This window comes from Grus americana, chromosome 8 (genome assembly GCF_028858705.1).
Source record: "Grus americana isolate bGruAme1 chromosome 8, bGruAme1.mat, whole genome shotgun sequence".
Taxonomy (NCBI): Eukaryota; Metazoa; Chordata; class Aves; order Gruiformes; family Gruidae; genus Grus; species Grus americana.
This window is the reverse complement of record NC_072859.1, coordinates 31042647-31056257: the sequence shown is the minus strand read 5'-3', so window position 1 is coordinate 31056257 and position 13611 is coordinate 31042647. Positions and strand designations below refer to the sequence as shown.

Genomic DNA, 13611 nt, shown 5'->3' with positions numbered 1-13611 from the left:
CATATATTTCATGACCAGTACAATGCAGACAATGATGCTCTTCTGTGTCAGCACGCATGGTTTCTAAGATCGTTTTCATTCCAAAGCATATCTGAAGGGCAAATTTTCTCTCCTCCGGTAGACAATAAAATACATTGTCTTTTCCTACTGAAACCTGAACTCTTTCAGTATAAGAAGGGAGAGGTATGAAGGAAACTGGGACACCTGGTTCCAGGTCCAAAGCTGTGTGGTAAGGCGAGGTCCACACTGAATTTCATCCTATAAATGTCACATTTCAAACTCCTTGCAGTGTTTAATTACTGTCACTGGCTGAAGACTGTTTTTTCAATGGGGATTAAGAATCATGTGATAAAAGGGGGTCACTTCAGTGGGAAATGTTGTGATGCTGGAAAAAAGGGATCATGTTCTGCCTCCTGTGGCTGTATCTTCTTCCCTAAATTGCAATACGGTATGGTGAGAGGCACGTCTCGTAAGCCAGTACCACCACTGGCAAATGGATCTAGCTTGTCCTTTCCTGCTACTAGAGAACAATCATCTAAGTCTGTCTCTTTTCCAAGAGTGGTTGCTACTACCCCAAGTAACCAGTGGCCTTTAGATTTGGATTTGGCCTTTTAGTCCTGGCGGTCTTTTTGGCATCTACATCATTCAAACTGAAAATGAGTTGCTTATTTGGGCACAGACATAAAGCAATTTGTCTGTCTGTGACTTTGCTAAAGTGCCTCTGTTCTGAGATGTCTCTCATTTCTGAAATTTTCTGTCTTGGAAGAGCTATAATAGAGGATGAAAAAGAGGAAAAACCAAGTCTTGAAAGAGAGAAACAGGAAGCAAAGAAAATTTTCAAGGTATTGTATCCTTGAGACTATTTTTAATAGTTACTGTAGGATGTCTCTTCTCCTTCTATCCTCCCTCTCTTTAGGAGGGAGGATCCTTAATCACCTGGGTTTTTTCTGCCTTCTCTTTTGCCTGCCCATTGTTCAACTGCTGCTGTCTAAAAGGCAGGTAGTGCTGCCAAGCAGCACCTATGCCTACCAGAAATCCCTGATGGAAAAGGGCGTGAAACTGTTTTAAGTCCACCGAAAGATAACTCACATTCTTATAGACGTATATATGTAAGTTATGTTAACTTATATTGGAAAGCTGTTTCTAAAGACTCTATTGACCAAACCAAATGCCTGATCTCAGACAGGTGGAAATGAATACGTATGTCGCAATAGCCAAACCAAGGAAGATGGTAGAGGTGGGATGAAGGTGCCACAAGTGAAGCAGGACGTGACCAGTACCCAGACTGCAAAGCATCCTACCCCACAAGGGCTGGCAAAAGACAGAGCGGAGTTCTGTGAGTATCTCATTGCGCTGTTGAGTGTTTCCTCAATCCTCAGTCCCATCTGTTGCCCAAATGTCTCTTCCATATGGGAAATAATGTTAAATTTGGATGCAACTCTTGAACCAATTTAGTTAAACCAGGGCAAAAGGTTGCATGTGCATTTGTATTCTGGGCTGAATCATTTATTTTGGCTTTGCAAATAGCTTCCCAAGTTGGTTAACCATCTGCATAACTCAAACCGAGGTGTTTGTTTTTCTAGCAGATTGCCCTTATCCGAGAGAGCTGAAATGCATCTCCTTGGCTTCTCATAATTTATTGAGTCTCAGAAAAGGGTTTGGCTGAGACTTGTGGTAGAAACACACATGAGCAGGATGAGAGCCTGAAGTCTCCCCCTGTCTCCCTTATTAAGATGGATGATGGCTCCTTGCTCCATCTCCTCAGCAGTTCCAGTGAGCCTTTTTCTGACTTTGGGCTCCTTCTGTCACGATGCTCTGAGATAGCATCCGGAGCTGGTGATACACACCTTCGCTGCACAATTAAACCCAGTCACGTCTCCTCTGTAAATATTATTTTGCAACTTCAAGTATAAGTGGGCATGGGCTGTATTCCGAAAAGGCTTACTCCTGCCTCTGCAAGCCGTTAGTGTGATACGGCAGCATTTCAAAGATGAAAGGGAGAAAAGGAGCTCTGCTGAGCTGTGTGGACAGACCAGGAGTGTGAAGTAAAAAGTGTAAATTGACTGTGGCTGTGGTTGTTGTTATTGGTGTGGTCCTATGTTTGGGTTTTTTTTTTTATTTTAAATCACTTCATAATATTTTTCTGATTTGGTTGGTATCTGTTTTTGTAAGAAATCTTGTTGGTTTGCTTGACCTTTGAACAGCTGGAGGTAATTTCTGCTGGGATTTTTTTTTTTTAAAAGTACTCATGGTGAGCTTCCTGCTATTGCTTCACCAGAGAGGCTGATTCAGAGAACTGTTTGGTTCCCCTCTCCCTGCCCTCATCCTATTCTTCTTCATGGGGGTTTGAATGTTTTGCAGAAATGGTGCTCATTAACCAGACCATATTGTGGTGGTGCATCTTTCTGGTGAGACCTACTGCATGCACCTGTGTTCATTTAGAAACACTATCTGCTTTTATTTGTGTGGCTGCATTTCTACGTTATTCCAACTCTCTTAAATCAGTTTTAAGGATTTAATATTGCCACTTAACAGAGTCCTCCAGTAATAATCTTTTTCTAACCTCATGAGGTGCAATTCTCATGTTTGGTGAAATACATCTCTGAGATACTCTCCCTCCTCGTCTCCTTTCTGAGATGTTGATTCACAGGTGTATTCCCAATGGACTGGGCCGTTATTTGGATCTTAGCATCTCTACCGACCATGCTAAACCCTTCCTTCAATCACCTCTGTGAACATCCACGAATAGTCACTCGGGATGTTTTCTGGTGAGAAGGATTTCGGTCAGAGCTGCCACAACTGAGAATATTGATGGACGTTTTAATTTTTTTAAACCTAAAATCTTTTAAACCTTTAAAATCTTTTAATGCTAAATATTATGAAACTTAAATTCTTTTAAAATTCTTTGCTTTTCTTTCTCAAAGTGTCTCAGAGACTTTCCTGGTCTCCTGGAATGAAAATTATGACTGTAAGCTCTTATTTGTTGTGGCATCAGCTATTATCCTCAACAGTTGTCCTTGCCCCGAGAAAATTTCCTCAGAAAAGCTCCTAAAGCAGAGGTTCATTCTCGTTTCCAGTGAGCTACGTGTATGCTGGTGCTCCAAAGCCAGATGTAGAGAGAACAGCCTTGAACCAAAACACGTGGCAGTCTCTGCAGGCACCAGAAGATATATATGATGACATTGAAGAAATGCAAGATAGACTGTGAGTATGGACTAGGGCTCTTCACAATCGCTATATCTATGAAACATCTTTTAAAACCTGTGCTGCAGCACATCTCCATATAATATATCTGTCTTTTAGCAGCCAAGCCTCAGACGCCTCAAGTCCGTTTGCTTCAGCCAGCAGTAAGTGCAGCACATGGGGAAGCTCAATCGGGAGCTGCTTTTAATTTGGGCTGGTCCCTGGGAGATGATGTGAATAGCTTCATTTAACTTTTGACATCTGTAGTGTCTCCTTCTGGCCTGGTTGCTCTGAATTCCCATTAAAACCAGTGGGGAGCAATACACATGTCTAGGATGGAATTCATCTGAGCAACCGTGAAGCCTCTGTAAGAGTAAAATGTAACGGCCTGGGTGCAATTTGTCCAGCAAACCTCACCTCGTCGCTACTGAACGTGGTTTGTGATAATGGCACATCTTGGGTTTAAGTTTCAGGAAGCAGCTACGAAGAAACATATGAAGATGTTGAGATCGAAGGTGATAATCCAGCAAAACCAGAGTAAGTTGCAATTTCTTAGCCTGTATTTTGAAATACTGACCATTATTCCTTGATCTCACGTGCCAGGTACTGTCTGGAAACCTTGTTTTTCCTAATGCAGCTGCAGAAAAGTTGTTGTATGGGTAGGTTTCTTCCCCCTCTTCCTCCCTCTTTCCCCTCTGGCTGACACGTATGGAGCTTGTAGGACTCTCCATCCCTTGGAAGTACACCCCTCACAGACCTCTGCTTGCATAAAACACACAGGACAGTCTTGCTACCCTTCTCTTGATCAAAAGCACTGCTCAGCTGTAGCTAAATGGAACTTTTTGTGTGTGTGTGCCAAAAGAGGCAATGCTTGAGAGACAAATGGGGACATTGTCCCTACAAAAAAGGAACAAAATGCTCATATTTCAGATCACAGAAGGTTGGAAAGCTGAAAGGAGCCCAGGCTGTGAGCTAATGCCTGCAGCTGACATGCTGTAACTAACTTGCAACCCGCTCTTTTTTTATACAGCTTCTCAAGCTATTTGCTTCCACAGGGTGTGTTATAAATGCAATGAGTTTTGCAGCCTCAGGTTTATACGTTGCCTGAGCTTCCCAAATGGATTACGAGGTCAAACATGAAGTTAGTCATGTTTTTACTTACTAGCTTTGTGTGGTTCCCTACGCTCATGCAGGAAAAGATTTCCTGCATCCTTTTGTAAGAAATAGAGACAGCCTTTGGGAATGGCATATGGACTGGGGATGCGGCACACAATTGCTTCGAGTGCATCTGGTGGCTCTCTTCTAAGGAGCAGTGTGGGAGGAATAATAAGGTGTTGTTATACATCTGCTTTTTCCTTACGGATGCGAGACTCGTACTGGCTTGCATCTGGATTCAAGTCTAGCTTACGTGTGCACGTAGAGCCTGTGTGTGTCGGAGAGGGGAAACCTGAAACCCTGGAGGTGGCTGGGCACTCATTAAAAAGTGAAAATGTCATTTCTCTGCAAATAGTCCATGGGAGTTGTGTGGTGGAGGTGCACAAGCGTCTCTGGTCAGAGGGTAGTGTGCTGGCGTCTGCATCTGGCTCCCAGACCGACCGTGTGTGTCCCCCACCGCCGGGAAGCGTACCCATGCCTCTTCTGTGCCTCTCTGCCAAGGGGTGCTGAAGAGCAGCAGGAATCAAACTCTATTGCTAATTCCCAGAGGAACAGTGCATCTTGCTGGGTTTGCAAGGGAATTTCATGGCAAAGCTGGGGTTGGGACCACGTTTACGGGGTTCAGAGGTCAGTGCTTTAATCCCCAAACCAGTCTTTATGTAATCTTCCTATAGATGCCACATGCAGGATCAGGTGTGCTGATACACATGAAGTATTTTTAATAGTACTTGTGCTTGGGTAATGTCCTCCATGTGAGGATCTTGGTTGTTCGCAGATGCTTTATTAGAAAATTGGTGTGTAGCTTTGCAACCCCCCATAATCTTCAGAGAGAAGCGTGTGCAGTGGAACATCCTTCTCAAGAGTACACGATGGAAATGTGTGCTGAAGAGTGGCCCAGACAGATGCTCCTAATGTTCTCCTTTAATGTGCACTGCATGCTTCTGGGGAATTTTTGTCCATTTCATCAGGAATTTTTACTCCAAACAAACCTGGATCATTCTGTAGTTGTTGGGTCGGAGGAATAAAACTTCATTTAACACAGAAAAGTTTAAAGCTAAGCAAGGATTTGAGCTTTGGCTTTATAATTAAGCACCTTTTGCTGTGTTGGTGCCTATCCCATTGAATCCATCATTCATCCGCATGATGCTGTTAAGGCTTAAAGCCTACAGCTGACCTGAGGTCTAAGGTCTGCTGACCTTCCTTCACCTGCTTCAGGATCTCTGGGACTACAAGTATTGCAACTCTCACATAGTTCAACGCCTAGCGGGTCTTTAATTTAAAATCTGTTTCTCTTTTGGACAGAACAAACAAACAAAAGAGATTTGGAAACTTGTTTAAGATAGAAAAGCTAAAGCTGAAGAATACCAGGTTCAAGGAAAACTTAAGGTAAGAAAATGTTGGTTTTCCAACTCCTTCCCCCTCCAAACCTGAGCATTCATATTTGCAATAGTTTAAGAAGAGGAAGTCTAGGAGTAAGGAATACAGCCTTATTGGGAAAGTTATGCCAAAAGTGCTTCTATCGACTCATGTGGCCAATGGTCCATCTGTGCAGCTTCTCCAAAGTCTCTGGCATCAGGAATCTACAGTAGCTGGTCCTACAGCAGTGTCCAAGTTTCATTGGCTTTCTGCTGCCTTTGGTACCTTTCTGATACCTCAGCATGATGCAAGTACACGAGGGAACCTAGAAATGTGATACCTGTTGCCTAGACCAGTGGGCCAGGATTAGGCAAAGGCTTGCTGATGTGGCTCTTAAAGGTTGAGGTTTTTTCGTTCCAAGTACCATTTATGGTCAAGCTGGCAACAACATCTGCTGAAGAAGTTTACTATTGAATCTGTAGTCTAACAAGTTAGGACAGAGCGTATTGTATAACTTCCTATAGTGCCCTTTCAGGAACTCTTACTTTAATATTCAAAACCCTGGTCAAGGTTCCATGGAAACTGCCTTTTCCTCAAGGGCATAGTAACTGCCTGCAGAACCCATCCTCCACCGCTGCCAGTGTGTGCCTCACCCTGTGCACAGTGCCTGAAGGCCAGGAAAATGCTACTTTTTCCTATTTATTGGGAAATTCCAGATCAACCTGTTCCTCTTTTATATGAGGAAAGTTTGTTTTACTTAAAAACCTTTTCACGCTAGGTGCTCTGCCATGTCGTGGCTCCTCCTTACTGCTAAACATCATCATAAGGAAGGAGCCACGAGGTGTCGCGCCGTTCTCCTGTCACATAGAACGCTTAAAGCTCCCACAAGCATCTTCAATATCTACAGTCATTGTCACATTTAAATTCCTGAGCAACCCATGATATTGGCAGACTACAAGGAGAGAATTACTACTGACCACATTGGCCAACTGTCCATCGACCCTCTAGCTATTGGGAAGGGGTGTAGGGGTGGGCAGGAGGAGGGTGCTTTTGCCATTTTGGACCGTTTTTTGGATGCAATGTAGACCTTTCATAACCTCCTTGATAAACATAGGGCTCTTGTTGCTGCCAGAGGATAAGGATGCTTGTTTAGCAAGGGATGTAATTCTGGCAAACGCGGTTGGTGTTGCAGAGCTCATGCACCAAGACCTGCCTCCATCACTTCAGCAGCAAGTGCTGCTAATTTGTTGGTGCTCATGGCTTTTTGGGCAATGCTGATGTGCACAGTTGTTTCTAAAAGCCTTTTTCTATCTGCAGATTATTTTCCATTTCGGCACCAAATTTAGGTAAGATACATGTATCTGACTCTTGGGGATCTGTGTGTGTGTGTATGAAGAGGCAAATGTATTGCTCAACGGAAAATCAACTTTATGCATCCTGCCTTTCTGAAAATCACATAATGTGGCAGCATTAACTTCGAAGACTTGATAGAGATTTGTGCTTCACTCGTGGGTGGGTTTTTTGCTCATTTTTGGATGTTTTTTCTTTGAAGAGGAGCATTCCTCCTGAAGATCTGAATATGTTTAGGAATGGAACATGTGAAGCGGTCCATGCTGAGCCACTGCTTCCAGGCTGGTGGTGGTGTTTAACAGCCAACTGTGCTCTGGCAGCTCTGTAGAACTACTTATTGCTGCTGCCTGTTGGAGGGACAAGTTCATGCCTTGTGTAACTGGGGGTGGACACAAAAACTGTCCCAGCTAATCAAGCCTTGAGAAGGTGCTGGAGCGAATGTACTCGTGCCCTTGGGATGGAAAGCCTGCCTGGGCTGGCCGCAATTTGTAGCTGGGGCTTTGCTCTTGCTCCTGCTCTATCCCTGGAGCTGGGCGGTGTAACCCATCCAGAAAACTGCTCACAAACCCAGCTAACAAACCTAAGCATCCTGCCTTGTGCTGGAGTTTTGGATGGTTTTTGGAGTCCCAAGGATCTTCCTCTTGCATTGCCTTGGCCCCTTTGGGTTGAATGACTAGCAGCAGCCCCAATTTTCTTCTGCAATATGGCACTTTGAGTACCAGGCTCAGAATAACATCTAATAAATTTCTCTGCTACGTTTTGGTTGACAGAGGCTGTTTCCCAGGAGGACATGGTGTACGATGATGTGGAGGTGGGGCAGAGAGTGCCGAGGTGAGCAAGGTGCCCTCTCCTGAGGCTGGCCTTGGGCCATGGAGATGTTCCCCTTGGCACGAACCTGTGCCCTGGGGAGCCTGTGGTATTGCAAGCCACCGAGGGTCATGAGATGGTCAGGACTCAGTCCTCTGGAGACAGTCCCGGTGCCCTCTCCCTGTGTGTTGAATTTGGCAAGGAGCATCCCACAAAATGTTTCTTCTGTGTTACCTAGTTAGTGCCAGAGACGTGAAACGGAGAGAGCTACTCCCTGAAACACATGAAAATTCAGGTAGTTTTCCTAAGGAAGGAAAGCTCCAGCTCCCAGACCCGATAATCAGCCCCGTCCTGGCAAGCTCCTTGTCAGAAAAATTACTTTTAATAGGAACAGCATGTCTCGATGTCTTGCTGCCAGATGACTGTGGCTGCAGCGTGTGCTGGTATAAATCGCAGCAAGTGTTTGCATTTCAGTGGTGGTTGTGGGGGAGACAGAGAGAAAAATCACGACTTTGTAGGCACACAGGTTTGGGGAGGGGAGACGGCTGGAAAAAACTTGAATTTCTGTGTGGCTCTTTCCCCTCCACTCAGAGAGAAGGACGACAAGTACAAAACCTGGATGCCGAAATTTCTGATGGCGAAAGATGATAAGGACCAAAGGAAAAGCAGCAGTGATGCGGAAAGGTCTTGATTTCCATTCTGTGTTTTCCCGTGTTGTCTAACTTTGTACATGCATCTCTTGAGTCATTTACAGGAGCCAGATGCCCCTGACTGCGCCAACATTTTGTGTTTGGCTGCTGCTCCAGGGTCCTTTCCCCTTGAACCCAGCGTTCAGGAAACTTTGCAGAAAATATCTTGAGGGCAAAACAAACTCTTGGATCTGAGCTGTATGCAAGCGGGGGATACCCTGAGGGTCTCATCCTGAAGTAGTATCGTGTCTTCCCACTTAGCTGAGACAAAAAGGTGTTACTTGCTATATATTTGGCTGCTTTTCTGCTGTGCTCAGTCCCATTCCTGCTTTAGTAGTGCTTAATTAAATATTTGATCTCTCTGGATCAGCTATTGCTGTTTTAACAAGAGCATGGTGTTTAGAAGACCTGTACACAGTGTAGTAATTGCCTGTGTGTTCCTCTTGCCCTTATTTTAAAGCATTGATTTCTTGGTTCTTCTCCTTCCAGTTGGGTTTATCGCATTGCCTCTTGCTGTACTATTTGTGCATAAAAGCAAAAATAAAACTGCGTGTTATGGGTGCTGTGAAAATTCACAGGGAAGTAAGCTATTTCATTTCCCTTTTAGATCAGAAAAACGTGCATTGCAATGAGCTTTTTCATGACCTGGGACTTCAAGAAAATGCAAAGCACAGATATATTTTCTAGGCTCTCACCACAGAGTTCCTGCACGGAATTGCTCAAACACCACTTGTCGTGTTGCACAAACTCATGCACATAATTTTATTGACTATCAGGAAGCCGATGCGATTTCATCCGTTCCTCAGAGATCGCAGGTCCTGCAGGCTGAGCCTGCCAAGGAAGAATCTCTTCACAGCTTAAAAGTCCCTAATTTCAGCTCTTGTTTCCTCTCCTCTTAGTTTTAAGTGCGTGAAAGTTAGCCAAAGGTAAATAATTTATCACAAGTGTTTTTGCTCGTTTGTTTGCTTGTTTTTTCCTGTCTTAGCTTTAAAACAAATGTCACAGCTGGAATTTCATGTACAAACCAGAAAGAGTGGCTTGTCCATACCCAGGGAATGCCCTGGCGTGAATGGCCATTGCTCCTCTTGAGCCCGTTATAAGAGCTTATTTTTCACTTTACAGTGCCATATAAATATTTTTTGGGTGACTTTCTCCTCCATGTGCTAAAAAAGCAACAAAAATCTGCAGAGCTGTGTCAAGCCCCACTTCCACAAATGACTCAGGATGAGAGCTATCTGGGGACCTTCTATGTTTGAATGTAAATAAAACCAGAAGGAGACAAATTGCTGGGGCAAAAGAGAATTGTTGACTTCTCTAAAAACACGACTGATTTGAAACACTTGATAGAGAGTTTGTTTGTTCCCACGCTGCTTACAGAGAAAACAGTTACCCAACTGGAGACACAAAATAGCTCAAGTCATGCTCACCAACAGATTCGAGTTGCGTATTCATCCTTTCATGAAAAAAGAGCAATGTGAACAGCGTGCTTTGCCCTTCCAAGAGTTCACTGCAGACAGGACTGGGGTTAGGCTCCGACTTGCATTTCCCAATGTGCCAGGGCTTATTTAAAAGGAGCTCAGAAGTGTGTGTGTGTGTGTCTCTCTCCTGATGCAGAAATATCTTCAAAGTCAAGAACAGCAATGCAGAAAAAAGCAAGAAGATGGGAAAAGAAGAAAAGTTTTTTAGAGAAACATTTATGGTACATATCTCTTTTTAAAGTATTATCTGTGTCAGAGGAGAGGAGCAGCTATGTGCCATGCTTAAGAGATGCACGGTGGAAAGTTGTTGGTCCCTGTCTATGCTGGGAGAAATGTCCAGCTGACCTGCTGCCTTCTCCCCTAATCTGGGATCCCTATCAGGGGTGCTGCTGGGATTTTCGCCCCCTCTTCAGCCCCAAACAAAGCTTCACAACCCATCCTGAGAGCTCTTGTCTCCCTCCCTCTCCACTGCCCTTAAAGACATCACACATGAGTCTAGAATTAATTCCTGCTTTTATTTCTTCTCTCAGTATGATAAGGAGATCAATGTCATCAACACAGCCACTGCCGAGTGCTCAGTCGCCAGTGAGAGGAGAGTTGATCTCCCGGTCACAGCTGGAGAACAGCTGGACGTTATCGATGTCACGGAGGGCAACGCAGTGATTTGCCGCAATTCGAAGGGCAGATGTAAGTTTGCAGGAAGTCTCTGGCATGGGTGGTCACTTTTCAGTCGGGTTTTGAGGGGCAAGCAACAGCAGGTTCTTTGTGCTTAGCCACTACGCCCTTATTTGCTCAGGAGTTTACTAATTTACTTCCCCCCCCCCTTCTTTCAGACGGGTATGTTCTAGTGGAGCATTTGAACTTCAGGTAAACTCAGATTTTATTTATTATGATGCATATTTTCTTCTCCTTCCTGTGTATGGATATCTGAGATCTGGAGAAATGTACTTAAAACTTCTGAAGGCAGGGGAAGGTTAATGTAAACAGCCAGTATTAAATATTAAATAAGTATTTCCAGTTTTAGCCTGCTGTTCTGCTGTTATACAGGTTTCCAGTCCAACGGCAGCTAAAAAATAAAAAACAAAACCCTATCCAGTCATGACTTGTATAAATTGGAGATTCTTGACTGCCTTCAGATATGCCATATTAATTCACATCTGCTGCAAACATGGGCCGCTCGGTGTGCGTCGCCTTGCCAAAACACGCCCTTAAATTCCCTGCTGCAATATCATTTCCTTGCATGCTCATGCATAATTGATACAAATGAACCTCCTATTGCCCAGGTGCCCGTTGCTGTGAAGCTTTTTTTTTTTTTTTCTTTTTTTTGAGACAGACGGTGCTAACTGCCCCAAGAGCTGCTCACCCCCGGAGCATCCCTGAAGGTCTCCTTTGCGCTTCCCGCATCCGTGAGAGTCTACGTTGGTCAGCTGTGGAGAGCTGATGTGAATGTAAATAAAGTTGGGGTTTTTTTACACTTAGTTAAAAATTTCCTTTTTTTTGTCTGCTAATTAGAGCATGTCTTCACTGATTATCTCAACATTAGTTATTTTCGGGATTTCTCAATTTTTGGAGTACCTCACTGGTCAGCTCTGAAATAGCTGTAACATTGCTGCGTTTGCATGAAAAAAATTGTGTAGTTGCTCCATCTCATTACTGTCTGTTTTAGGTGCTGGAATTGCAAGATTTCCCCACAAGATTTGCTCTTTAAAATGCAAACCATATAAATATGAACTGGTTTTGGTCTTGACAAAAGTGTTGAGACAAGAAGTACGTACCATCACTCTTGCTGGGTTAAATATATAAAACAGTGGAAAACTTGACTCATTTCTTTCCAAAAAAACATTCAAAAAGAGTAAATAAAGCATTCAGTCAAAATTTACTTTATTTTTGTAAGCTAACTTAGGCATCTCAGATATGTGAAGGCTGACTCGTGGCTCCCCCCGACTCGCGGCGACAGGCAGTTGCCCAACAGTTGCCCCTGTGTTCAGGCTGTTCTCCGCTGTGGGCCTGGAGGACGATTGCTTATTTTAAGAAAAACGCTCCTAAATGTAGGAAGAGAAATATGAATTCCTAATGGCTTCTCCTCGGTGTAGCCAGCGGATACCTTTTCAAAAGCAGAAAAATGTGGGTAGGGTTTTTGCATGGCTTTGGAAGGAAAAAAAAATAACCTTAAATATGACTGTAGCGTACAGCTTCTTGCTCTCCCCGGCACGTTTTAAGAGCCTGTATCAGTTTGCTCATAAATATTCTAAAAATGTAGCTGGTTTAATTAGAAATTATTAAATGTCCCAGGCTTAAGAAAACACAGCAAAATAAAATAAAAAATAAAAAAAAGTGCTGTTTGCCACACAGCCGTTTCAAAGCTGGCATAGAAGACATCAGAAAAAAAAAAAACCAGAGCAAATATTTAACATTTACTTTTAAGTCTAAACAGGCATTCTTATTTATTTTACCATGTGGTTACTATTAAGTGCGTTGGCCTGCATCCATCCTTGCAATAAAAAATAAATAAAACAAACCCCTGTAAGCATGCGCAGCTTTGCAGGCTTGCCAGCCCAAATATTTAGACTTCTCTAGCAGAGATGGAGAGTTCGGGGAGCCGAAGTGCGTGTTTGGCTTCAGAGCAGGCTGGGACGTGCGCTGTGTCCTTCACCTTCGCAGGAGATTGTCCCGATGGAAGCTGCGGAGATGGTTTACCTGGAGGGCTTTTTCCCACGGCAATGTTTAGGATCGATGCTGCGAAGAAAACATCCCCTTCCTCGACTCCTTCCTCATCCTCCTCCCCATCCAGCACTAGCTCAGGGGTCCTGAAGTCTAATAATCACCCGCTCTGTAAGCAGTACAGGCAAATCTTGTATTACCACATGTGCTAGTTCTTTCTTGTCTCCTAAGGAAGTTATTTAACAATTTTTTTTTCATTTTTTTAAAGTTTTTAAAAAAAAACCCTCCCCATATATCCTGTGATATACGTGACTGGGCCCGATCCCAGTGCGATTATGCACAGTCCTTGTGGGGCTGCGACCCAACTCGATGCGAAACGCACAATTTTGCACCGGCGTTGGCGGCTGCCTTAATGCAAGGATGCCTTGCAATGCACTTAAAACTATTTTTCTTCATGGACAGATTCCAATGCATGTACGGAAGGAAAGCGCTTGATATGGGATGACTTAAGACAATACAAAAATGCTTTACATATAGCAACTTAGATTTCCTCAATTAAACCACAGGTTGGCTATATTTAGGCCAAGATATTGGGCAGGAAATTAAATTTTTCCCTTTTTCTTTTATAGCTTTGCTGGTATATCCTAAACACAGCAAAACTTAAAGTAATTCTCACGTGAATTTTAAACCCTGTTCCTTCTTGTTCCTCCTCAGAATGGAGATCACCGTGATAACCGTTCTGATTTGCTGAACCTGAGGGAGAACGGAAATTTTTTGGAAGCCAATTCCGTACCACATAAATTGTGGAAGGGGACACAACCGGAGCACTCCCTGCAGCTTTCTGCTTTAGCTGGATTTACTTCCCTCAGCATCGCAGCCGTATATGGCCTAAGTCCCCAATTTCCTCCCCAGGCACCTTTCCTGCAATGAAA

General features: G+C 43.7%; 1 protein-coding gene across 7 annotated transcripts in view; it reads left to right on the top strand.

Moving 5' to 3' along the window:
* Positions 1–12915, top strand: part of FYB2 (FYN binding protein 2) — a 29839-nt gene extending 16924 nt beyond the window's left edge. For 3 of the 7 annotated variants that reach the window (XM_054832912.1, XM_054832913.1, XM_054832914.1), the window contains 13 exons: positions 767–842; positions 1183–1336; positions 3078–3204; positions 3304–3347; positions 3651–3720; positions 5641–5724; positions 7012–7040; positions 7815–7875; positions 8443–8535; positions 10155–10239; positions 10549–10705; positions 10852–10885; positions 11348–11646. In XM_054832912.1, the coding sequence (XP_054688887.1) occupies positions 767–842; positions 1183–1336; positions 3078–3204; positions 3304–3347; positions 3651–3720; positions 5641–5724; positions 7012–7040; positions 7815–7875; positions 8443–8535; positions 10155–10239; positions 10549–10705; positions 10852–10885; positions 11348–11459 (1126 nt within the window). In that variant the 3' untranslated portion in view covers positions 11460–11646. Of the gene's footprint in view, positions 1–766; positions 843–1182; positions 1337–3077; positions 3205–3303; positions 3348–3650; positions 3721–5640; positions 5725–7011; positions 7041–7814; positions 7876–8442; positions 8536–10154; positions 10240–10548; positions 10706–10851; positions 10886–11347; positions 11647–11684; positions 12361–12679 lie in introns of those variants that run through there. The other 4 variants (XM_054832909.1, XM_054832908.1, XM_054832910.1 and 1 more) reach the window with 4 other exon arrangements.
* The last annotated feature ends 696 nt before the right edge of the window (positions 12916–13611 follow it).